Consider the following 25,959-nt stretch of genomic DNA (forward strand, 5'->3'; position numbering starts at 1 on the left):
TTTTTAGATTTACCATTTTTAAATATTCCATTTCAGATATTTTTCATATTTTTTACACAGGTGTTTCAAAGTCATGTCTGTAACTAGAGTGTACACAGTATTCTCAATTAATGTCATATAAATCCACATGAGTCTATGTTGCTTACTTTTCTAAACCCTTAAATATGGATATTTAGGATGTTTCTAGTATTTTTAACTGTTATAGAAATTTGTAATGAATAATTGCACTTACGACTTTTATACTGTTTTTATAACATAAATGCTCTTGTATTTGTTATAAATACATATAAATATGTACAAATATAACATTTATTTATATAAATATGTATAAATATGTATAAATATAACATTTATTTGTATAAATATGTATAAATATATTTATTTATATAAATATGTTCTAAAACACATGTTATAAATACAAACTTTGTAACAAAGTCTATGAAAACTTTTATTGCTTGATACAAATGTTTGCAGTGATTAGCAGTTTAGAATGTCACTGGCATTGTATGAGAGTATAAGGTTCAACACAGTCTTCGTAGAGATGTTCATCAGTAACATATTTTCCATTGTAATAGGCAGTGAGGTAAAATGGTACCTCATTTCAATTTGCACTTGTTTATAAATAAGATGGAAAATCTATTTATTTCCTAAGTGAACCATTCTAATCATGTCCTTCACATATTTATTATAATCTATGTATTTATTATTAATTTGTACAAACTATATATTTAGGATTAATCATGATTTATTCCACTTGATTCAAATATTTTTCCAAATTCTTTTCTTAGCTATTATTTTAGCTTTACATTTTCATATAGTCAAATTTGTTGCTATTAGCAATTTCAGAGTTTAGAATGTTACTTTCTCTTTGACAACGTAAGAAGATTCAGTTTGTCATTAAAAAATAATTTTCGTTAGTATTTTAAAATTTACCTAGTGTGTAATCGATGTTTTCATATTTCTATCCAGCTTTCTTAACATCATTTATTAAATTTAAAATATATATTTTTAAAACCTTGCTCTGTGTTGTGATATAGAATTTATTATATGCATTTCTTCTTTTTTTTTATTATATGCATTTCTTCTTCTTCTTTTTTTTTTTTTTACAGACAGGGGCTTACTCTGTTGCCCAGGCTGCAATGTAGCCCAGGGAAATCATAGCTCACTGCAGCCTCAAATTCCTCAGCTCAGGCAATCCTCCTGCATCAGCCTCCTGAGAAGCTGGGACTACAGGTGCACAGCACCATGCCTGGCTAATGTTATTTTTTACTTTTTGTAGAGACACAGTTTCACTATATTGCCCAGGCTGATCTCAAATTCCTGGCTTCAAGCGATCCTCCCACTTTGGCCTCCCAAAATGCTGGGATTACAAGTGTGAACCACTGTGCCCGGCCAATATCAATTTCTTATATGTCATTTTGTCTGTTTCTGATCAGTGAACACGCAAATCAGATTATTAGTGGTCAGAGTCCAGGTTAAATGTCAGCTTTATAACTTGATTGTGTGATCTTGGGCTCCAGTTTCCACGTCTTAAAATAGGCATGATAATATCTACCTGATAGGGGTGTTGTGAAGATCAAATGAGGCACCCTTTGTGGAAGGTGCTGGGTCGGAGCTCATGGGCTCACCCCGTTCCCTGGCTGGCAGCATCGTGAAGAATGGCTCTAGTTTCTGGTGGTCCTGCTGCTAGACTCAGCTGCTTGCGCTGCTTCTCCTGCCCTCCAGGTCACGGTGCTTTCTTTCCTCATAGAGGGTGGTAAGTAAATGTTTTGGGGATTGGATTGGGAATCTATAAAGAGAGACTCCCAGGATTTGACTCTTCAAGATTTGACCACCACAGTGTCTGGTGCCTGGTATTATCCTAATGGTGATTTCTACAAGGTGACAGTCTGGATGCTTCAGAGAAACTGCTGACAGGACTGAAGCACAGACAGGTGGCCTTATGCCAAGTCAGTTGTGGTTGACGGAGAGGTTAACAGTAACTTGAGTCCTGAGTGTGAGGAAAATCTTGCAAAGCCACATCTCCTTGTTTGTACAACCTGTCTCGATAAACATTGAACTGGGAATGGGGAGTCCTCTATTTTATTCACTATTACTGACTGGCTACCAAGATGAGGTTTCCCATAGACCGCATAGCTCTGAGGCCTTGTGTGTGTGTGTGTGTGTGTGTGTGTGGTGGCGGGGAGGGTGGTAGGGACAGGGTATTAGAGGACAGAAGACAGCAATAGCTCTTGCCCCTACCCTGCACCCTCAACATCTAAGGGAGGGCTGGCACACACCAGATGAGGAGCCCCACCCTGGATGCCAGAGGCCCTGCAGAACGTTTCAGATGTTCATTTACTTCAGAAACTTTCAGGTACTAAATATGGGGTAGCTGGGAAAGGACACCATCTGAGTTAGACATGAGACTCGGCTTCAGCCCACACTGCTAAGGAGATGACTCAATGTGAAAGCCTTGTGGCCTGCAGCTGTGTGATTGTCCCAGGGCCCCCCATCTACCCCGGACGTCATTGATGCCTCTTAGGGGACATGGGGGAGGGGGTCAGGGAAGGGAGGGGAGGCTGGAGGAGAAGAGTGTAGCTTTCAAGGAAAGTGAGACTCCTTTCTTCCACTGCAGGTTTTTGTAGCTCAAACGTTTTTTAAAGGTAAAAAAAACCCATCAGAAACTTAAAAGACAAGCAATAGGGACATCCCCAATATAAAAATGGCCCCAGAATTTGTTTGGAAAGAAAGTAACGTTTTCTCTTTGTAGCAATTATTCTGCCCACAGGAGCTTCTAACCTATGATTTGCCATTACTTCTCAGTGATTTCACAGAGAGTTAGTGTAAATTTCCAAGTATTTGCAGCAGGAATTTGGCAGCATTCCCCTGGCATTGGTAGAGGCTCCCTCTACAGTACTGTGATCCTGCTACTGATCAGTGAAACCAATTCTTTTTTTTTTTTGAGATGGAGTCCTGCTCTGTCACCCAGGCTAGGGTGCAGTGGTGCAATCTCGGCTCATTGCAGCCTCTACCTCCTGGGTTCGAGTGATTCTCCTGCATCAGCCTCCTGAATAGCTGGGATTACAGGCGTGCACCACCATGCCCAGCTAGTTTTTGTATTTCTAGTAGAGACAAGGCTTCACCATGCTGGCCAGACTGGTCTTGAACTCCTGACCTCAAGTGATCTGTCCACCTCGGCCTCCCAAATTGCTGGGATTATAGGCATGAGCCACTGGGCCCAGGCCAAAACCAATTCTTAATATCACATTTGATTCCAGTTGACTTTGTAAACAGCCCCTTCTTACTATGGGGCAAGCACTGTTACTGGGTTATGTAACAGATACTAAGAATGTGACATGATGCATCCTTACAGGAAGCTTACACATTATTGGAGATTAGCTATAATGTACAAATAACTTTGATATAAGGCAGATTGTGATATCCTGACTTCTATCAAGATTGAAGCAGGTCAGCTTTTCTGAAGAAAAGGTCTGTGTATAGGAGCAGCCTGAAAAACAGGATCAATACCTTTAGTGGTTTCAAGCACTGAACAGATTGCCACCACCTCAACACCCCAACCCCATCCTCCCCGCAATTCAAAATAAAAACAATGTTGAACTTTTAAGATAAGTCTAAGAAAGTTAGATTTTGCAAGACACTTTGGAGGGTGAAATCGAATTAGGGAAAGACCACTTGACGGTTCTTGCAGAGTTAGGCATAAGCTTTTGGTGCCTGGACTTGAAGCTGATGGCAGCAGGGATGAAGAGCAGTTTCAGAGTAAAAATATTTGATAGGATTTGGTGGCTGTCTGGGCATGAGGCTGTCTTCTGTGTTAGACAAGAGGAAGGGATAAGACCTTTCAGTCTTGGTGGCTGGCTTTCAGGAAGGAGAGTCGATTTTGTAAGGAAGTTGTAAAATCAGGTTGACTTTTGGTTTTTAAACAGATTGAGTTGAGGATGACTTTGGAACTCCCAAGTGAAAATGTTGAGATGGCAGTTAGATGCATGAGTGGGCCCAGAGGGAGCTTTCAGGGCTGGAGATGTAGATTCTGAATGCAGGTGTCAGTCGAAGCTGATATTGAAGGTCTTCTTGGAAAGAGTGGAGATAGCAGAACATGAATAACTGAGCCTTGAGACTGGCCCATAATTTGTGAGAGGAGCTGGAGAGAGGTAAAAGGGAACGGTACATCATTGTGTCGCGGTGACCAATAGTTCAGATTTTCAAGCTGCACCTGGGTCCTTTGAAATGGCATGAACCAGAGGGAGTCAGAGCAGAAAAGCCAACTTTGGGTTTATATTTTGGGGGCAAAAATATCTATAGTAAGAAATTAGGGGTGACCTAGCAGAAATCAGAACACGTTTTGAATTTGATTTTGAATTTTGGGCCAGGACTGCAGTCTTCCCTTCATGTATTCATTTGACGAATATTTATTGAATACCGATTGTGTTGAGACTATAAAGAATCCAAGCACAAATTCATTTCCTAATGTATACAAAAATATCTGTACTTAGCCTCTGGCTAAGAAAGAGGATGCAGTTTACAATTAGCTTTGTTCTCATCATAAATGAGGACCTCAAGGCCCTATCAACAGAACTGATGTCTCTGCAATTCAAAATTCACTATTTATTTATTTATTTATTTAGAGATGGAGTCTTGCTCTGTTGCCCAGGCTGGAGTGCAGCAGTGCAATCTCAGCTCACTGCAAGCTCCGCCTCCTGGGTTGACACCATTCTTCTGCCTCAGCCTCCCGAGTAGCTAGGACTACAGGAGCCCGCCACCACACCCGGCTAAATTTTTGTATTTTTAGTAGAGATGGGGTTTCACCGTGTTAACTAGGATGTTCTCGATCTCCTGACCTCGTGATCTGCCCGCCTCAGCCTCCCAAAGTGCTGGGATTACAGGCGTGAGCCACCGCGCCTGGCAAAATTCACTATTTAAAGAATTAATGTGGTATCCTGTTGGCTGACAATGTAAGATAGTCTTTTTTTCATACAGCAAGTCTTTTCATTTTTATTACTCAAAAAAGCTTCATTTTTTATTTAGCTGACTCTGCTTGTGCCTTCAACACTTTCACAATGATTTTCTGCTCCTTAATAAGGAAAGCATGCTTGATCCTGTCACAAACACATTTAGCACACATGGAACCACCATAGGCCCTGCTGACATGTTTCTTTGGTTTGGACAACCTCATGAGAACTTTAGGTCTTACAGCACAAACCCCTCAAAGTCTGCCTGGGCACACGCCACACGCAGATTCTGATGCTTTCCCAACCTTCTTGGTATAAAGGTAAACAATTCTATTACCAGGGGTTCGGGACAGTGTAGTTTTGTTAGAGGCTGTATTGTAGGAAAGCCTACGAGAGTATGTCAAATGCTGGACCATTCTGAGTGCCTGTAGACAAGTTCCCCAGGAAGAGCAGTCTTAAGTTCTTTATAGAGTCAGTTTTTTTGTTTTTTTTTTTGAGACGGAGTCTCGCTCTGTCGCCCAGGCTGGAGTGCAGTGGTGCAATCTCGGCTCACTGCAAGCTCCGCCTCCCGGGTTCACGCCATTCTCCTGCCTCAGCCTCTCCAAGTAGCTGGGACTACAGGCGCCCGCCACCACGCCCGGCTAATTTTTTTGTATTTTTAGTAAAGACGGGGTTTCACCGTGGTCTCGATCTCCTGACCTCGTGATCCGCCCGCCTCGGCCTCCCAAAGTGCTGGGATTACAAGCGTGAGCCACCGCGCCCAGCCTATAGAGTCAGTTTTAATAAGATAATCTAGTACATGAATTCTCTTGATGGACAAGAGGCTCTGTTGACAAGGGCGCATCTGTCCTTTACTTTCGGTTCCATGCCTCTAATACAGCACACAGTATATCAGTTGTTTGTAAAGGTCTAATGGCATCCACTTCAAGAGTTCCTTGATGGAAGAGAACTCACCTTTGTGACCTACCTAGCCCCTTCCATCTAATAACTGTTTTCTAGATAATTCTGATCAACCTATTATCAGAATTTGTTTTCACCACTTTTGCAATTTCTCCATTCTCTCATCCTTATGAATCTAGATATTAAACAGTAGGTGACCGTAACAGTCCGATTTTAGCTGTTGTGTTGATGATGGTTAAGAGTCTTGGGCAAGAGAACAAAATCCACTTTAACCACAAGTTCTGAGTTTTCCACCAATGGTGAATAAATTATTAACTAGTACAGCTGTGAACCTTATTCTTATTCCACAACATGTACAACGTAGTGGGAAACTGTACCATATGGCACAGTAAGGGGACTTCAAACCAGAAGGCTTAGGTGCCAGTTGTAATGCTGTCACTTACTAGCTTTGAGTCCCTGGGACAGCTACTAACCTTTTAAAGCCTCATCTTCCTCATCTGTAGAATGGAGATGTAAATGCTCATCTCCTTCCAGGCAGCAGTAAGTTAAAACAGAAAGCAAAGCAAAGAATCTTTTAAATTATAAAGCAATTTTTTTTTTTTTTTTGAGACTGAGTCTCACTCTGTCACCCAGGTTGAAGTGCAGCAGCGTGATCTCGGCTCACTGCAAGCTCCACCTCCCGGGTTCATGCCATTCTCCTGCCCCAGCCTCCCGAGTAGCTGGGATTACAGGCGCCCGTCACCACGCCCGGCTAATTTTTGTATTTTCAGAAGAGACAAGGTTTCACCATGTTGGGCTGGTCTCGAACTCCTGACCGCAGGCGATCCACCTGCCTCGGCCTCCCAAAGTGCTGGGATTACATGTGTAAGCCACCGCACCCGGCCTATAAAGCAGTATTTAAGTGGACGGTTTCTTTGTTTGGGGGTTGAGAGCCACATTTCCTTTGCTACATAAACACACAAACCCTGAAGTATGAATAACAGGGTTGGCCAGGAATCACAGCAGCTGAATGTAACTGTGAAGTAGAGGTGCTGTAGATGACACATGCCACCTGTGTTGGATGCCTCTAACACCTACTGAAGGCTGAATCACAGGTTCAACCACCTAAAACAACAGGTTGGGGTTAAGAAGAATCAAATGCATTAGTAGCCTAAGGTACCATGGTGACTTTGCTTAATGTGTTAAAAAAAAAAAAAAAAACCTTAGTGGGTCTTAAAACATTTCTTAATTTGCTTTTCACCTCTTCGATGGAAAGTAATAATTGCCCCCTATTTTCCTGACATACATAAGCCACTGTAGGTGGAATAAAGTTTTCTGATTTTAGCTGTTGTGACACATATCACCACAGTGATTTAAACACATGTACAGAACTAATCTTTGTTGTCTAAGCATGTGGCCTTGAGTTGCTAGAAGACCTACCTGCCCACAGGGGCAAAAAGGAGGTGACTGAAACTAGATTCTAGATCTCCTTATTTGAAGAGCAACTCTGACATACCAATCTGTGTACTTCCCCAACCCCATCAAATTAGGCAAAATCATTAATATCTCATTTGTTTCTTTTGAGAAGATACCTATTTCTTAAGCATCTATATACTTCTGAGGGACGACAGAATTTCACACTCATTTTATAGATGTGTTTCTCCAATAGCCAATTCCTAGGTCATAACATTACAGCTACATTTCCTTTGCTGAATTTTATTATCATCTTTCTGTGTAGACAGATCATGAAATAAAGGTACAGAATATTTTCCTCTGCCCTAGTTAAGAAGTATCAATTTCAGTCATAAGGCAACACATTCTTATTGTGTGGGGGCTCTAGGGTTTGTGTACACTTTTATTTATTTTTTTTTTTTTTGAGACAGAGTCTCACTCCGTCACCCAGGCTGGAGTGCAGAGGCGCGATCTTGGCTCACAGCAACCTCCGCCTCCTGGGTTCAAGCAATTCTTCTGCTTCATGTTCCCAAGTAGCTGGGATTACAGGCATCTGCCACCATGCCTGGCTAATTTTTTGTATTTTTTGGTAGAGACAGGGTTTTGCCGTGTTGGCCAGGCTGGTCTCAAAACTCCCGACCTCAAGTGATCTACCCGCCCTGGCCTCCCGAAGTGCTGGGATTATAGGCATGAGCCACTACCATACCTGGCATTGTGTACATTTTTCTAATGTTGCCTGGGTCTTAGGGTTAAATTTTTTTTTTTTTTTGAGACGGAGTCTCGCTCTGTCGCCCAGGCAGGAGTGCAGTGGCGCAATCTCAGCTCACTGCAAGCTCTGCCTCCTGGGTTCACGCCATTCTCCTCTCTCAGCCTCCCAAGTAGCTGCGACTACAGGCGCCCGCCACCAGGCCCGGCTAATTTTTTTTGTATTTTTAGTAGAGACAGGGTTTCACCATGTTAGCCAGGATGGTCTCGATCCTCTGACCTCACGATCTGCCCACCTCAGCCTCCCAAAGTGCTAGGATTACAGGCGTAAGCCACCGCGCCCGGCTGGGTTAAATATTTTTATTTCTGAAAATTAAAGTACTAGAAAATATTGTGGAAGTATAGCTGTGTTGTGAAGTTACAGAACCTATCAAAAAGGTCCCAAGGTAGAAAACCACATTTATGTCTATTAACCAGGTATTTCTTCAGGTATATAATTAGGCATGAAGATTATTTTATGGTTTTGTTATCAGATCTCTTTTTTCTTAAAAAACACCTTTTTCTTTGCTCTGTTCTGAGTAAATAGAATCAGCAAAATCAAAGTGACACAAAATAATGGTCAAGAACTAGCTTCTCATGGCTACTCTAGATCAGTGAGTTCACTGGCCATTCAGTTTCAAAGACATAGAGCACTAGTTCTGGTACAATATAACTATCAATTCACCAAAAGATAGTGAATTAGTATGAACAAGATTAATGTAAGATAAGCACATTTATAAATCATACTATGTAGACCGTCTGAGCTAAGCATAGAAAATTACAGACTTTTTAACATTGCCCTAAGTTAGTATTTTTAAAAGGCTAATTATTTCAAGTTGCCTGTTATGAATATTCAAGTTATTAAATTTAAACATAGGTTAGGGGATAGAAAAACTGTATGAGTTATCTCAAGTTCAAATAATTTTACCAAAAACTACATTTTATTCAAGAAACAGAAAAGGAGTCTTTTGGTGCCATGCTTTTATTCAAATGAAAGGGGAAAAACTACACTGTACCAGGAAATAGCAAGTATGACACTATTTTACAGCACAGCATCTTAAAAAACAAAAAACCTGTAAGCAATGCTCTAGAGTGGACAGGTAAGCACACCATACACTGTACATTGCTCAACAGTGTCCACGAAACCATAATTAAATAGCTGAATTTGGCTTTAAACAGCCAAATAAAACTGTAACAGTCATTCTAATACAAAACGGAAAAACCAAGAACTAAAAGCTTTCCAAAGCTGTGTCAAATAGCAGAATTTGACAGGCTGCACTGGTAACCACGACAAATGTTTGGCAAACTTAATGGAATAGTTATCATAATAATTTGACCTCTGATGATGAAAGCACCAGTGTGTTTCAGTAAGGTTGACGAAAATCCTCAGACTTTATGAAATGGCATATTTTTCAACTGTATAATTTTAAAAACATAATTAAAAAAAGCTGCACCATAATAAAAAAATCTGCAGACTTAAAGAAATATATCCATATTCCTTCTGCATTAATAAAGTAAAATCTTATACTGAGAGCAATGAACTCTGTGGCAATATTCACATTCTACCTTTAGACCTTATAGACATTCAATTCAACTGTTGCACACACACAAATTTAAGAATAAAGGGTGGTCCTGTTTAGTTTTAAAGTTTCTCCATAAGTCTTGCATCCAATTTTCTTTATTTAATAGCCAAGTAATATCACAAAGATTGCCTTGATGAGGGAAATTTAGTTAATATTGAAATGAACAAATTTAGTAATGTAAAATGCTTATTAAATTATCCTTTTGACTACTATTCACATTTTGATTAGATTCATTTATAATTTTTTAAACTAGTTTTAATCTAAATGTGTATTTGACAATAATTTCCTTCTAATTGTGATAGAAATTATTGTCTAAAAGGTAAAATGTGCAATTCCCCATTTTTAATATCCATATGTTATATACACAATATGTATACACTTAAAATATAAGAGTTACATATCCTGGTCTCTTACATGCAAACAGCAGATCACAAATAGTTTTGAGCTACACATGTATCTTGCACAGGTATTGGAAAAAAATCTGTGAAATTTTTTTACAGTTTTAACAAATATACATAAATATAAGAACATAAATTACAGTAAAATATTGACAGCATTTGAGAAAATGTTGATAACCCAGATGCACTGATGCCTAAAGGCCTTATAATAATAGAAAAGTACAGCTCAAGGACATCTCATTCCTATTCTTTTTTTTAAAATAAGTAAATACATCATATGAGACATTAGTTCTTTCTCTAAACAACTCAATTAGAGAAATGTATATATTTTTATCTCTACTTCCCATGAAAGAAAACAAACTACGCATCTCATTTATGATACAATACTGTCTTCCCCCCAGAGTTTACACAGTTATCACAACACTGAAACATAACAGGGTCACATAATCATTCAAGTCTTTTCCTGAGAATAAAGTTTTTCCCCAACTAACCCTCTGGTATACACTGTTAAAGAACAAAGATCATGTAGAGGAGATTTCAAGTGTATACTTAATCTAAGCCATTCCACTTGAAAAGGATTAAAATGAAGAAAAACCCAATATAAGTAAAATAATGTGAAGCTATTTTAAAATTAAAATGTAGCCCTTTGTACATGTTTAAAAATTCTAAATATAATTTTTATATGAGTTATAAATATAATGTAAAGACTTCTTGAGAACTTGTTTCAGGAAGTCTTACATCTTCAGATTGAAAGACTACTCTCAAAGTGTCATTCACTTCTGCCAACTTATAAAGTGACTTACTTTAAAAGAGATAGAAAGCCTTTTTTGTTAAAAGAACAATCTAAATTATTCTGAGTTGGCCAGAAGTGGTGTAAAAACAGCACTGATTTAATCAGCAACTTCTTATAACATATTCTTGGTTAAGCTCATGTGGTTTAAAGCGAACCTACTAGCAGCTCTTTACAACACCTCCTCTTATTTAATAGAGAATGTTAATACTTGAGTGAATAATAAATAGAGTTGTAAATACTTAGCAGAATAATTTTTGCAAATGCTGTAACACCATTAAAATATGAGGGTTACTGTAAAACTAAACACTAGTGTTTCTCTTAACATCATAAGAAAGGTGCGAGTTACTTCTGAAGGTATATTTCCTACTTTCATGATCTCCACATGAAACAAAATACAAAGGTATCTTAGAATAAACCCCCAGGAGAGAAAAATAGCAAACCATCTGAAGACAAGAATATACATTAAAAGGTTTAAAAAAAAGCAACAAATAAAACACATAATTTGTAATCTTAACCATATTTCAATGATAAATCCAACTAATATCCATGAAAATTCAGTGCTTTAATGTATCTAATATCAAGCAGGTGAACCTGATAACACATACAAATCTCCATTTGTGAATTAAAACATTTCCTTCGTCACTTGGACTTATCACTTAAGCGAGAATCTTCTGCACTCCAAAATACTGTGGTTTACATTCCAGTTGTTCATGACAACAAAGCTTAATGTCCAGTTGTAATTAATAAAAGTCTTGTTGGCAATTAGAAAGATTTTCTATAGGCAGGAAAGATGAAGTGCAAATTTACCATGAATGTTCTGAAGCAAGTATTTCCCAACTTCTATGCCTTAGTGGGTAAAAGTTTTTTGGGTGTTACTGGTCTTTTGGTCTGCCATAAATGGCTATGAATGGTAATTGCATCAACACTGGCAGATAAAGTTTTAGCGGGTATGTGGCTAAACTGTTTCCTGTCAGAATTATATTTGTAAAGTCCTTCAATCATTTTTTTAGTGATAGATTTCGGGCCTATCCCAGTCAGTTTATTGATTTCTTCAGTTTCTGGGCAATAAGTATACAAAGATCTGAACTGGCATCCTGAATCCCGGAACAAGATTAAGAAGTTGTTGGCATCTGATTTCTCCATTTCCTTTAAAATAAAAAACAAAAACAACATAACACCACCAATAAAAACCCTTTATTTTGCTGAATAAAGTTTATATAATTATGTTACATTTCTTAGTCACATTTTGTAACATTATTGCAATGACCAATCTTAAAGCCTATTGCTAGTCTTTAATAAAATCTGCAGGCTTCCAGAACCTAATGTGAAAATAAACTAAATCCGATAATTAAAACATCTAGCTACAGATCTTTTTACATGCTGTTGAAATTCTAGGCCCATGAGAGTACATTCTCTTGAATGGATAAAAGATTTCTACAGTTTGCCAAATTTAATTTTCATGCAAACATGCTTACCTCCAGTATTTTTTTCTTCTGACCTTCATTTACTTTTCCAGCCAAACAGCAATGAGCTAAAGCATTTTGTATTATGTGCTTATTGGATTTTGCACTGGGTTCTTTGTAGAGCTTTGGTCCTATGGTAGGGATTTAACAACAATAATAAAAATAATATTACTAAGTCAGAAATACTACTATTTTAAAATGATGTAATTGTTCCTACACTGCTGAAATATTGTAATAGAAGACCAAATTCTGTGCTTAAAGGCCTCTTACTGGCTGCAATCCAACTAAAATATTGTTTTATCCACCCAGAGATATGTTCCTATGGAGGATGTTCCTACGGCCTTTTGGAGTACCCTGTGAGAGCAGTACTAAAATAAAATATTGCTATAACTGTCATACTGCCTATTTAACCTTCTTTCTTAAATCTATAAGGTTACTGGTTAACTTAGAGTAGAATGGGTCCATGAGTAATTTAAGTCTTTTCAAAAGGCAAAAAAAACCTTTCTTTTTCAGATTGTTCAACTGAACTAACATAGAGAAGCAGAGGGAGTAACATGGAAATACTGTCAAATCCCAGACCTTAAAGGCTGTCAGACTGGCTGTAGGAGGTAGTATTAAAAGCCACAGAGTGGGTCTCTAGCAAGTTCTAACCTCTTTAGGCCTTTCTAGGGTTTCCACTTCCACTCTATCATGGATAGATGGAGGCATCTCCTTTTCCCTCTGCTCTTCCCCATACATGTTCTCCCATGCCTTCCTATCTTACCTCTCAATGTGCTGCTGACATTTCTGATTTCTCTCCTGCTTCATTTATTTAGAAGTGTCCTTAACCCACATTCTATTCCTCATTGCTTTTATTCCAATCATGCCTACCTAGAAGCTAGAAGAGGACTTGGTGGGGATATGTGAGGCTAGATACCTTCCTAGATTCCATGCATTCTTATCTTTTAGAGCCTCTTAATACTTGCTAAAGGTGCACAATTCTGGATACCTGAAATCCTAGTATTAGGGAGAGGACTTGGTGGATTCTAGCCTTTACTCAGTACTGAGGAACTATGTAGAACTTCTCTAAAACTTCTTCGGACCCAAACTACACACAGAAATGGCCAGCATTGGTTAGAGGGATGAGATATAAGTAGCATCACTAATTTTGTTTAGAAACTTACTGAACTACATAAATCTTGTCCATTTAAAAAAAAAAAAAAAAGAAACTTACTGAACTACCTGAAAGTGACCACCTGCATTCACTGTTCATTAGTTGCCTATGTTTAAGATACAAAGGTGAGCCAATAAAATTTTCTTTAGTACACCCTGCATTTATGAGTGTGTTAAATTCAAATGTTTCTCTAAAAATGTATAGACACTAACCTGTATATTCTGTTCCAGAAGCCACTGAAGAAGTTGTTGATGCATTCTCCCAGTCTTTTTCTCCATTTCGACTGCCACAACGACTTGGAGATAAGAAGCCTTCTACAGACTCTGATCTAATTAGAAAATAAAATATGTTTTATGTCTCAAAGATAGAAAAAATGGGGCCCAGAGGGTATATGTGAAAGTACCAACCAAAATCAACCTAAAGGCCTAAAAATAATATGATAAGGCCGGGCGCGGTGGCTCATGCCTGTAATCCCAGCACTTTGGGAGGCCGAGGCAGGTAGGTAGATCACAAGGTCATAAGTTCGAGATCAGCCTGGCCAATATGGTGAAACCCCGTCTCTACCAAAAATACAAAAATTAGCTGGGCATGGTGGTACGCGCCTGTAATCCCAGCTACTCAGGAGGCTGAGGCAGAAGAATCGCTTGAAGCCAGGAGGCAGGGGTTGCAGTGAGCTGAGATCATGTCACTGCACTCTAGCCTGGGCGACAGAGAAAGACTCCATCTCAAAAAAATAATAAATAATAAAAAATAATATAACATTGTTTGTCTTATTCACAGCTACACATCCAAGTTCCTAGAACATAGTAAGCATTCTATAAATATCTATTGAAAGAATGAATGTTTTTCAATGTGAAAATTGGCAAATAACACAAAGGATGGTAATACAAAGATAAGAACTCTAAGATGATGACTGTCACTAGAAATGTTATTTTCTGATATGATATTACAGTATAAAGTAATAAAATACTGACTTTTAGCTTCTAATCTAGAGAAAGAATCCTAGAGAAAGAAAATACAAAAGAGATCTTTCCTAAGTCATAGGCAACCTACTTTGGAATTATTCTAATGGGGAAAACTCCTTTGTATTAGTTGGTAATACACTAGAGAAGTTGGTACTCTCATTCTACTGACTGTGATTTAATAATCATGTTAGCAATTACTGATGTATAATTACAGTTAATGTTTCATAGCTTACAAAAAGTATGTTATCAGTGTCAAGAATTCTAAATTCTAAAAGACAAAAAGCACTGAACGATGAATAGACACCTCTTTACATAATTTCTTTTAACAGAAACTCTAACAGTCCTAAGTCAGCAAAACTTAGAAAAATTTGTAATTATGATTTGGTCATTATAAAATATAAAATAAAAACACTAAAGAATTTTTACTTAGAGTTTGTATAATTGCAGGTACTATATTCTTTTCTGTAAAAATATTCATACGTTATAGATTTACCTTGGCGTCCTCTTGCCTGAATGTACACTCTCGTTATCACCTGTGTTCAGCGATGCCAAAGAAAGGCTAGAGACTGAAAAAACACGATAAATTCATGATCCTGAATAAAAACAAAATCAGAAATTTAAAAGGAGCAACTAGCAAAGAGTCTGTTCATTAGATAACACCAGCATATAAAAATTGAGCTTCTGTAGTTTCTTTTCCTTTTCTCTGTACTTTTAATTTAAACACATAATATGCCTGCATGCATATATATACAATTTATTTAAAATTAGCAAGGAACCTACTTTTAGGAAACAATGATAAAACTAACTTGCATTCCAAAAGGAAAGTGTTAATACGAGACATGATACTGTGATCCTAAAGAAAAAAACAGTAACAAAAAAAAAATTTCATATCTAAATTCTAGGTAGAAAATTATATCAATTAGTTTCACAGGCTTGAAAAGAGAGTTCTCTTTAAACAGTCAATATTATGTTATTTTTCCTCAGGTTTAGTATAACTATGAGAATTCTCTAAAAATTTCCATGGCATTTGGTTTTAATAAAGATTTCTTTTCTTTTTACAAATTTATCCCTGCCCCCCAAGATTTTTTTAAAAATAAGAGTATGGCCAGGTGCAGTGACTCATGCCTGTAATCCTAGCATTTTGGGAGGCCAAGGCAGGCAGATTACTTGAGCCCAGGAGTTCAAGACCAGCCTGGACAACATGAAGAATTCCCATGTCTACAGAAAATACAAAAAAATTAGCTGGGTATGGTGGCACTCACCTGTAGTCCCAACTACCCAGGAGGCTGAGGTGGGAGGATCACCTGAACCCAGGGAGGTGGAGGCTGCAGTGAGCCATGATCACACCACTGCACTCTAGCCTGGGCAACAGACTGAGACCCCGTTTCAAATAATAATAATAATAATAATAATAATAATAATAATAATGAGTATGTATACTGACTTTTAAAGAAAATATATTCTCTCAACTCCAGATATTATAAGTTTGGATTTTCAACCATTTCTATCTTGAAGGAGGGACTTCTGAACTCTTGATCTTACATTCCTTATTATACCAACATGTCTCTTATACATTTCATGCATATAACATTTATTTAAATTTATAAGTATGTAAAGGGCAGTTAATAGTTCAAGGAGATTATATCTGAGAGCAGAGTTCCCTAATAGATTAATATTTAGATTTGATTTTTAGCATTCACATTTGTTCTACTGAATATATGCATGCACACATAATACATTTAATTCATTAAAAACTTCATTTGCTCATTTTGGTTTTCCAAAAGGGAGCATGCACAATCTCAAACTGTGTATCCAATTTTGCATATCAAAGTACAACCAAGTTAGTATGACAAACCAACCAAGCTGGTGTTTTTTATGAACAGACTCTTCATAATAAGCTATGTTACCTGGAGGACCCTTTATTGGTGTTTTGGGGGATTCAATATGATCTCTGTGAATAGATTTTGGTCGCTGTTTTTTTTGTTTTACTACTTGAGGACGGGGTTTAATTACTGTATCCATATCTTCCATTAGTTTCAGTTGTTTCCGCCTCATATATTCTTGCCTAATAAATTCTCTGCGTGCTCTCTCATCTTCTTTCTTCTGACGTTCTTCCTCAGTTTTACGCCTAAGAAATCAAATGGTTACAGTTCTTATTCTGCATACCAAAGACAAACCATACAGGAGGGAGTTATGTATTTGATATGAGAAGGGAGAATTCTATTTCATCACCTTGGTGAATAAATGGTTCATTTAAAAGGTACTTGATGATTCTGCTGAGACATGAGATTAAGCATAAATAAGTAAATAAAGGAGGGAAGGAAGAGTCAAAGAAATAAATAAAAATAAAGGTATTTGAGATAATTTAGGGTGTGTGTGTGTGTGTGTGTGTGTATATATATATATATATATCTCCCAGGAAAGTTATTTTAATGTTTTTTAAACATTTAAATTAATTATTTAAATTAATGTTTCTAGAGAACTTTCTCATGAGATGCCTTAAACTTAAGATAAAAATATAAAATTAGGCAATACTTTGGGAAAATAAATTGATTTCTACAAAGCACCAAAAAGTAGCATTGATCCAGCTGTCTATCTATAATACAAACTTCTCTGAAAAAAATCTGTTAATAAAAATTAATGAGAGACTACCTCTTTGAGTACTTACCAACTTTTTCTAAATATGCCCATGCATCATTAAAGTTCAGATCTAGCACTGGCCCAGCAATTTCCTTTACCTTGTTTCCTCCTTCTTATGCTCCATTTCTGCTTCCAACTGTTGTTTCCGGAGCTGAGTTTCCTTTTCCCTTCTTAATCTTTTCTCCAACAAAGCTGCCCGTTTCATTGCCATATCATTTTCTGCTTTTTGATCATCCTAAGAACGAATTTCATTGAAAACGATGGAACATTTAGGTACCAATATTCTCATTTTCAATTGTTATAGTCACATTTTGTGGTTAGTCCTATAACTGAAAGTTTGAACTATTACAACCCTTCTGAATGTGGATGTGGTTGAGAAATTATGAAGGAAGAACTGAACTACAGTGGTAACAGTTCCATCAAAAAAGAGGACAGGCAAACTTATTTAATTACACTCTGTCAAAACCTATGAGATTTGCAAAGAACAACCATAAAAACAAAACACAAAATTTTTTTATCCCTAATTTAATAACTTACAGTAGGGAGTTCCCCCACCAATTTTTAAAATTGCATTTAAATTTTATTTAAAATATAAGCTCAGTAAAAATACCTCAAGTAAAAACATTCCAAAATTAGCTACCCAATGTTGTATCACATAAATGAAACTATTGCTGCATGATTTTAAGTTGAGGTACTGACAGTCTACTTGATAGGTTCTGAACTATAATGAAAATTTTTCCATTGAAGAAAAGATGGGGATGATTGTACTTCTCTTCTACAGTACTTTTAATTTGAGAGCTAGTTCATTATCTATAGGCCTCCTGGGCCTGCCCTAGTTTCTACCTGAATCCTTAGGGACAACCCCAGTTCTCAGCGGGCTTCCAAAATGCTTCATAATTCAGCAAAGTAACAAGCTGCTGTGGAAGTGGTTCACTGTCTTAATGTCTCCTTGTCAATTGTCCCTGCCAATGCTTAATTCAATAAACATTTCTTTGGTGTCTAACATACTCACAACATAGTGTCAGATATTACATATATTAAAATATATGGTACTTCAGGTCATGGAGCCTAAAAAATCACAAGGGGAAGAGGTACAAACAACAGGCTTTGTATGGAAACCCAGAGAGAGATTTAACTCTGAATGGAGAAAGCCAGAAGATACCATTCAAGCAATTAGTTCAAACATTCATGTCTTCATCTATCAAATTACATATATTGTAGTTTGCCAGACACTTTACTATGCTATGGGGATAAAAAGATGCAGTACCTTGGCTGGGCACGGTGGTTCATGCCTGTAATCCCAGCACTTTGGGAGGCTGAGGCGGGTAGATCATCTGAGGTCGGGAGTTCGAGACCAGCCTGACCAACATGGAGAAACCCCGTCTCTATTAAAAATACAAAATTAGCCGGTCGTGGTGGCACATGCCTGTAATACCAGCTACTAGGGAGGCTGTGGCAGAACTGCCTGAACCCAGGAGGCAGAGGTTGCGGTAAGCCGAGATTGCACCATTGCACTCCAGCCTGGGCAACAATAGCGAAGCTTTGTCTCAAAAAATAAATAAATAAATAAAAATAAAAAGATGCAGCACCTCTAGGAGGTCACGGTCTAAGAGACAAAGCAAATCATACAAAACAATTGAAAAGTCCGGGACACAGGACAGGTATTGAGTATATTAAGGATACAATAGATACACAAATGATAAAACATTTGACCTCGACTGAAGGAATTATAAAAGGCTTTAGATGAAGCTTGAAGTTAAAGAACAGTACAAAATAAAATTACGGGGAAGAGGCTAGACAAAAAGATTTAGGTTCATCTGTGAAAGTTCCTGAATGTTGTGCTAAAGGGTTTGAACTTTATTCAACAGGCAAGATTTTTGACTAGAAAGAGACTCAACTGGAGCTATGCTCTTGGAACTATCACCTTTAGTAGTAGTATAAAGACAGGAATGGCATGATTGGAGACAGACAGCCCAGTCAAGAAGCTGTAACCATAGTCCAACAGATGAGTAATGGGGTGGTGAAGATGTGTAAATAAACGGAATAGAAATGAAGCAACAGAGGTACTGCCTGTTTTACACTAATGATTTTCTTCCCCTTTGTTTCCCTTCCTCTGCAAGGAACAGAGTCTCTAGACAGTAAATTTTAATATCTATTAGTGTCTAGAGTAGCATTCTGTTAAAAAAAAATGGCAGTGTTACATGATTAAGAGACAAAATGGAATCACTCTCTGAAGAGATCTGAGTAGCTTAATTTTTAAAAGGCTTTTGTGAAAGTGAGAGCAGTAGAGGAGCAAAACCAAGGAATATATCTAAACATGTGCTAAAAGGATTTATTACAGCTTTGAGTCCATACTGGAAACCACAGTGTGCTTGAATGTTACTATAGTTCATGGGGATGAGCTTGTATCAAAAGGGACTGCTACTGAAAGAAGCAAGCATGTCAGCTGAAAAAAAAAAAATCCAACACAACCACACTCATCTAATGAAGATGCCCAAAACTATGCAGATTAATACTACACCTTAAAAAAGAATCCACAGCATACTTTCTGGTCATCATCAAATTGTTCTTTATCACTTTCTCCATCATATTTTTCAACAGGTACATCAGCCTTTTCAGGGGGTTTCAAATCTGAGAGGGAAACTTCAATCAGATTAACATTTTTTGGAGCAGTGGGTGGGAAAACGGGTTTAGGAGGGGGTTCTGTGGGTTGATTCAATTGGTCCTCATTTGGTGTCAGACATACAGTCTCTGTAACAGGCAGCGATAGGACTTCAGAGACTGTTGACTCAAAAGGTTTGATTTCCTTTTCTTCTGGATTATGTCCACGCTGTTCCAAAGTCTCTTTGGATTCCAATTCCTCCTTTTTAACTTCCTCTTTAGGTTTGGATTCCTTTAATTGAGGTTCTCCATCATCCCCAAAACATACAAATGACCTAGTCTGAATAGGAACTTGACTTGGTGAAAACCTCCTTAACCGAGGAAGGCTATCCACAGACCGAGGAGGTGTCAAGGTTCGATTCAAAGGTGTTATTTTTAACTCATTTGGCCTAGGAGTCCTTTGATTTTTAACAGAAAAAGATGCGCTTTTCCTGTTAGAAGACTGTGGAGATGGGTGAGTAGGACGAGGGGAGTCTGAGGAGAATGGTGCAATGGCTGATGACAGGCCTGCCTGCTTAGAAGGCTTAAAATCTCGAATCTGTTTCTGTGGAGAGGGTTGTGGAGGTGAAATCACCCAAGATTGTTGCTCTCTCATCTGCATTAACATCTCCTGCTGAAGTGACAAGCGCTGCATTTCTTGTTGTAGAAAATGCAGGGATGAATTTAACTTTTCAATGGATTTGGTATATTCTAAAATCTCTCCTTCATTTAAAGTTTCCTCTGAGGGGCTTGCCAGGTTCCACTGCTTCTCAGGATCAATAGGTGTAGTTGGAGACTTGAGCCATTTGGCTTGAGGATTCTCCATGCTCTCTTTTATATCTGCCAGTGACTTGCTCCTTTGTCCATCAGTTTTTTGTGATTCCTTTTCTTTTGCTCGATCAGTATATACTTTCTCATCTTCTGCACCCGCCGCTTCCTCTCGTAGAGGAGATATCCCATCCCCTTTCTTTTTCACTACAGTAAGGAATGCTGTCCTTCCCATTTTCTGTCTCTGTTTGGTAAAAGCAGCTTCCATTTTCTTTTTCTGGGCTTCTATAGCACGCCTCTTTTCTTCTAGTTTCATCCTAAGATGCACCATCTCAGAAGCCAGCAGCTGGGTAGTGTCCCGTCCCTGTGGAAGCCCTGTTTCTTCTGGAATTTGTGCCCAAGCAACCACATGAGGAATATTAAGTTCAGAGCCCTCTGGTGTAGTTTTTTGGGAACTGCTTCCACTACTTTTTCCATCGGTATGATTCAGTTTCCTGAATTTTTGTTCAGCAAAGCTGGTCATTTTAACTCCAGAACTAGAAGAAGCACTGCTGCCTGGCTGAGATTTGGTACTTACAGTACTTGGACAAGGACTCAAAGCTTCTCTGGTGCTGCCAGTTCGTATATCATAATCCTGAAGAAATTTAGATGCATCATCCATGTCAGAGTCCAAGCTTACAGTATAATCTCTCAACGAAGAATCTTCGTCCATAGTTTCAGGAATATCTTCTGAAGGAACATGAATTCCAGTGTCTACTTCAGTATTGTCAGTTATGGGACTCAAGGCACCTTTTGTATCAGTTACATTATCAGGACTAGATTGATTTAACTTGATATTTGAATTTAGGATACTCATTTCTTGACTATGAAGAAAGAAGCCATTAGCAATTTGGTCTGGCTGAGGTGTATGAGGAGATTTTTCAGTATCATGAATTATTTGTAATGCTTCTTCAATGCTTGGTGTCTCGATCTGATTGCCAAACTCGTCTAGAAGTATTCTATTTTGTAAAGCTCCATTTGGAAGCTTGTAATGAATATTCTCATTAGAATTTAGTTCATTTGTGTTAAGGGGCACATAAGATTTGAGGTCACTGTGAGAATCCATATTAAGTTCTTCTTCAATGCCCTCCGCTTCCTCTTCTCCATTTATTGGCTTGAAGGACAAATTTTTCCTAATGTGTTTAGATACACGATTGTTATTCAGAGTAAGCCCCTCATTACTAATAGAACGAGTGATTCCTCGGTTTGGAGTGGATCTCTGTACACTATCTTCTTTATCAAAAGAAATATCAAATGATACGCCATGCACTGATGATCTAAAAAAAAGTTAAAGAGAAAAGTCCTTTAAAAATCCTAGAAATGATTTTTAGTATCATTTAACAAGAATTATTGAAATTACATTTCCTTTCTTTCCCCAGTTCTCATAATCATACTGTCTTCAAGGTAAGGGGAGGGCTATCTAGCTACTTTTTAAAGTTAGCCTCTTTTACGTCTCTATCAACTGCCTATACTGCCTTTTTCAAATTTAGAAACTAATTAAAAGTTTTAGCAATTTGGTTATCAATAAAAGAGAGACACAGATGCAATTTGCATTTCTTAATAAACTGAATACACTAAAAGTAATTCTCTTTGTTTACCTTTTCTCTTTTGGCCATGTCCCTATGAAGCCATCAACATAAGACATAGATGAAGACCTTCTAATTCCTCCTTCAAATGCAAAAAAGAAAAAGCCATTGAAATCATGTAAAAAAATTAACTTACAGCAACTCAAGAGACTTCACGTATTTGAGGATTCATTAATAGCAACACAAATTAAATAGGTACATAAGGAGAATTAGAGATCATTTTATCAAGAAAAGCAACCACAGTGAAACTGACCATGCTTTTAGTGTTATAATAGCCATTTTCCAGATTAAAAAAAACAAACAAAAACCTGGATATTTGTTTATTTATATTTACTGCCAATCATTTCCCAGGTAACCTACTTAAAAGAGTATTTTTCTAGGCTTTTTCAAATATATTACCTGAGGCTGAAGAATGAGCCTGGGGACGTGAATACCTAGAAGGCAAATGATGATGAGACTGTGTAAATGTAGCTCCTTCCCCACTGCAATGGAAAATAAATTTAAAATGTTATATTTTAGCTGTTTAATATAAATTTAGGTAGAATGTCTTAAGTTAGAAACAACACTACCACCTCTGATTTGATATCCTAAATTTTAAAAATATGGAAATATAATATATTGTTTAAACCAAAGAGTGGCTGTGATTACAGTATGTATCTATATACACTTTATGTCTGTTAGCCAAACAACTTGAAGTACTTTCATATACATCTCAATGTCTTTGTGAGATATGAATTATTTTCATTTTATAAACATAAAAACTGATATATAAAAAAGTAAAATGAAACTCACCAATTTGAAATACTTTGGTCAAATCTAAATCTCTAAAAACTATAGGTATAATAAACCCTAGTAAAATACCTTGACAGCCTCTCTGCTCACGGACCTATGTTTGTATATCTCCAACGGCTGGTAGCCAAGTGTGTGGAGTAGCTGCTGAAAACATCTTTTGCTTTGTCTGTCTTCTTCCTTTGTTTTTTTCTTTCTCATAAAATCATTATTTAGGTTCACTAACATTTGAGATGTGGCTATATTATTCCCAGGAAGGGTAAAAATACTTCAATTCTTTCTCAAAAGTTCCACAGTGCTGGAGAACTACAATGGACCATATGGAGACTTACAGAAATGAGAGGATGACTAGGAACTCAGAATAGCCTAGAATAATGGCTACACAATAACTTTTCAAGGAAAAGAATGTAGACATCCATCTGCATTATAAAAAGAGTTTCTGCTGGCAAAAATAGGAAAAATGAGCCGCTGAGATGTCTGAGAGACAGAAAAGAGATGAGTTTTCCAGAGGACATGAATTAAAACATTTTTCAGAAATGTGGGAGACTGTCCATTTAGGTTCCTAGAATAATTATGGAATAATCTGATCTTTGAGTGGAAAGCTTTACTTTCCTCCACTTTGAAAGTGGAATTTAAAGATTTAATAGAGCAAGAGTGATGACCTAGAACACTGAGTGTTTTCCAAATCATCAAGGAAGGAAATGTCACTATTGACCCACCATGCCTACTAAATTTCATATTTTTGTGTTAAGCCAAGAATTCATACAGAAATTACTTTGAATGTTTTACTCATAATTTTTGAAACGTATTTTTAATGTGTCTGAATTTCCAAAAACCCACAAAAGACATTAGTTTTAACGTAAAAAAATCAGATCGATTAGGGAGTCCAAAGTCAATATAAATTGTAGGTTCTAATAAATTCAAATAAAAAGCTGCTTATAGGAGCTGCTGAAATACATCTTTAAACAAACTAATGTCCCTATCACATACCTGGGTGAGAAGTCAGGATTACCTAGGTATTAATATGATAGGACATTTTTACTTTGCTTTCAATTTAGTTCCTAATATTATGTACTAAAGCATTAAAGATTCAATATTATAATAAATATTCTACTGTAACCCAGGGTCCTTGGGTTTTCAGGTACACACTGTGAAAAGGTACCTGCTTGTAACTGTTGTACCTTGAGATTTTTATTGTTTCAGAAATTTCCAGGAAGCAGCCCAACCCCACATTACAAAACAAAAACTACACAAGCTGGGTGGATGCAGAGATGCCTGAGACGGAGATGTATTACCATTACCACACTAAAAATCCCATCCAAGGAGGAGCTTATTCCGCATTTTCTATACATGCCAGTATGCAGCAGCGTGGCTGATGACTGTGCCTTTACTGCCTTTACTCCACCTCTACACACAATGATACGGCTAACCAGCCTACTAAAAGCCCTATTTTCACCTTTGCTTGAGGAGGCACTGCTTTGGGGAATTATTCCCGGTGTCCTCCTTACTTGCTGCAAGTAATGGAATCCTCGTCTTGTTAAATCCTCCTTGGTTGTGGTTTTGGACTGTCATCTGCCAAGAGATCAAACCCACCCATTGTGTGGGTAACACTGTGATCTCTCAATAACTATCCTAACCAGAAAAAAAAAAAGGACAGCAGGAAAAACCTTCAAAGATTTTTAAAATAATAAAATATGTAAAAGTCCTAATAGAATTTCAAAATTTCCCTCCAAGGCCTAAGAGTTACCTATTAGACAGTTCTCAATTATGAACAAGTTATGCATCAATAGTTTGGTTTTAGGTTGGCTATTGGGAACTTAGAATATATTATCCCATCTTTTCAGTGTGGTACATAAACATTCATTTCAGTGTATATTTCAATTTATATTTAAGTTAAAACAGGCTTTAATAGGGTAAGCTACTTATAACAGTTCAAAATCCAACTGAAATTCTTAAAAACCTTATTTAATGTAATACAATATTATTTGATTTAATTGGTAAATAGAATAGAAATGGTGAAAATAAAGTCATTGTGGAGTTTACCTTGAAGGGAAGTCAGAACTACCATCTAAGACATTTCTTTTGGCAGCATTCAAGACAGGAATTGAAGGCATATCTTTTACAGGTTCAGCTGGAATAAAAGATGTTTAAAAAGACCCTCAAATTAGCATATTTCTATGAAAAATTCTGGACCATAAACAAATTTATAATAAAATTTAACTTCTATTTCCCTTTCTGCGTATTGAGAAATCATAGCATAAAGTTTTCTTCTTAAATAATTTTCAAAGGGTCAAGTTTCTTTAAGATCTTTTTGAAGTATTCAGACTTAAATTCAAAATTTAAAAAAAATTTCTTTTTTTTTTAGATGGAGTCTCGCTCTGTCGCCCAGGCTGGAGTGCAATGGCACGATCTCAGCTCACTGCAACCTCCACCTCTTGGGTTCAAGCGATTCTCCTGCCTCAGCCTCCCAAGCAGCTGGGACTACAGGCGCCTGCCACCACACTTGGCTAATTTTTGTATTTTTAGTGGAGACAGGGTTTCACCATATTGACCAGGCTGGTCTCGAACTCCTGACCTTGTGATCTGCCCGCTTCAGCCTCCCAAAATGCTGGGATTACAGGCGTAAGCCACCACGCCTGGCCAAAAATTTCTTAAATTAAAAAATTCATCTGATTAAGGATAATTAGGGGGAAAAAGCCTAACATAAAATAAATACATGTATTTAAAACAAAAATAAGTGGCTGGGTGCGGTGGTTCACGCCTGTAATCCCAGCACTTTGGGAGGCTGAGGCTGGCGGATCATGAGGTCAGGAGATCGAGACCATCCTGGCTAACATGGTGAAACCCCACCTCTACTAAAAATACAAAAAAATTAGCCGGGCGTGGTGGCAGGCACCTGCAGTCTCAGCTACTGGGGAGGCTGAGGCAGGAGAATGGCGTGAACCTGGGAGACGGAGCTTGCAGTGAGCCGAGATCATGCCACTGCACTCCAGCCTGGGCAACAGAGTGAGACTCTATCTCAAAAACAAAACAAAACAAAACAAAACAAAAAAACAAAAATAAGTTTGAGTGTTTAATTTGTGAAAGCTTTCATAGAACTTCAGATACATATGGTCAG

General features: G+C 37.5%; 1 protein-coding gene and 1 pseudogene across 5 annotated transcripts in view; both read right to left on the reverse strand.

Moving 5' to 3' along the window:
• Nucleotides 1–4,950: 4,950 nt before the first annotated feature.
• LOC129458705 (large ribosomal subunit protein eL34-like) lies at nt 4,951–8,056 on the reverse strand (annotated as a pseudogene).
• Nucleotides 8,057–8,990: 934 nt separating this feature from the next.
• The window catches only part of CAMSAP2 (calmodulin regulated spectrin associated protein family member 2), a 123,647-nt gene continuing 106,678 nt past the window's right edge, over nt 8,991–25,959 (reverse strand). For 3 of the 5 annotated variants that reach the window (XM_055234845.2, XM_055234843.2, XM_055234846.2), the window contains 10 exons: nt 24,885–24,972; nt 22,452–22,534; nt 22,065–22,134; nt 19,541–21,743; nt 17,118–17,254; nt 16,287–16,507; nt 14,873–14,945; nt 13,627–13,742; nt 12,274–12,392; nt 8,991–11,944 (listed from right to left, as the gene is read on the reverse strand). In XM_055234845.2, coding sequence (XP_055090820.1) covers nt 11,639–11,944; nt 12,274–12,392; nt 13,627–13,742; nt 14,873–14,945; nt 16,287–16,507; nt 17,118–17,254; nt 19,541–21,743; nt 22,065–22,134; nt 22,452–22,534; nt 24,885–24,972 — 3,416 coding nt within the window. In that variant the 3' untranslated portion in view covers nt 8,991–11,638. The remainder of the gene's footprint in view (nt 11,945–12,273; nt 12,393–13,626; nt 13,743–14,872; nt 14,946–16,286; nt 16,508–17,117; nt 17,255–19,540; nt 21,744–22,064; nt 22,135–22,451; nt 22,535–24,884; nt 24,973–25,959) is intronic. The other 2 variants (XM_055234848.2, XM_055234847.2) reach the window with 1 other exon arrangement.

The sequence above is a fragment of the Symphalangus syndactylus genome, chromosome 19 (genome assembly GCF_028878055.3).
Source record: "Symphalangus syndactylus isolate Jambi chromosome 19, NHGRI_mSymSyn1-v2.1_pri, whole genome shotgun sequence".
In the NCBI taxonomy this organism is placed as follows: Eukaryota; Metazoa; Chordata; class Mammalia; order Primates; family Hylobatidae; genus Symphalangus; species Symphalangus syndactylus.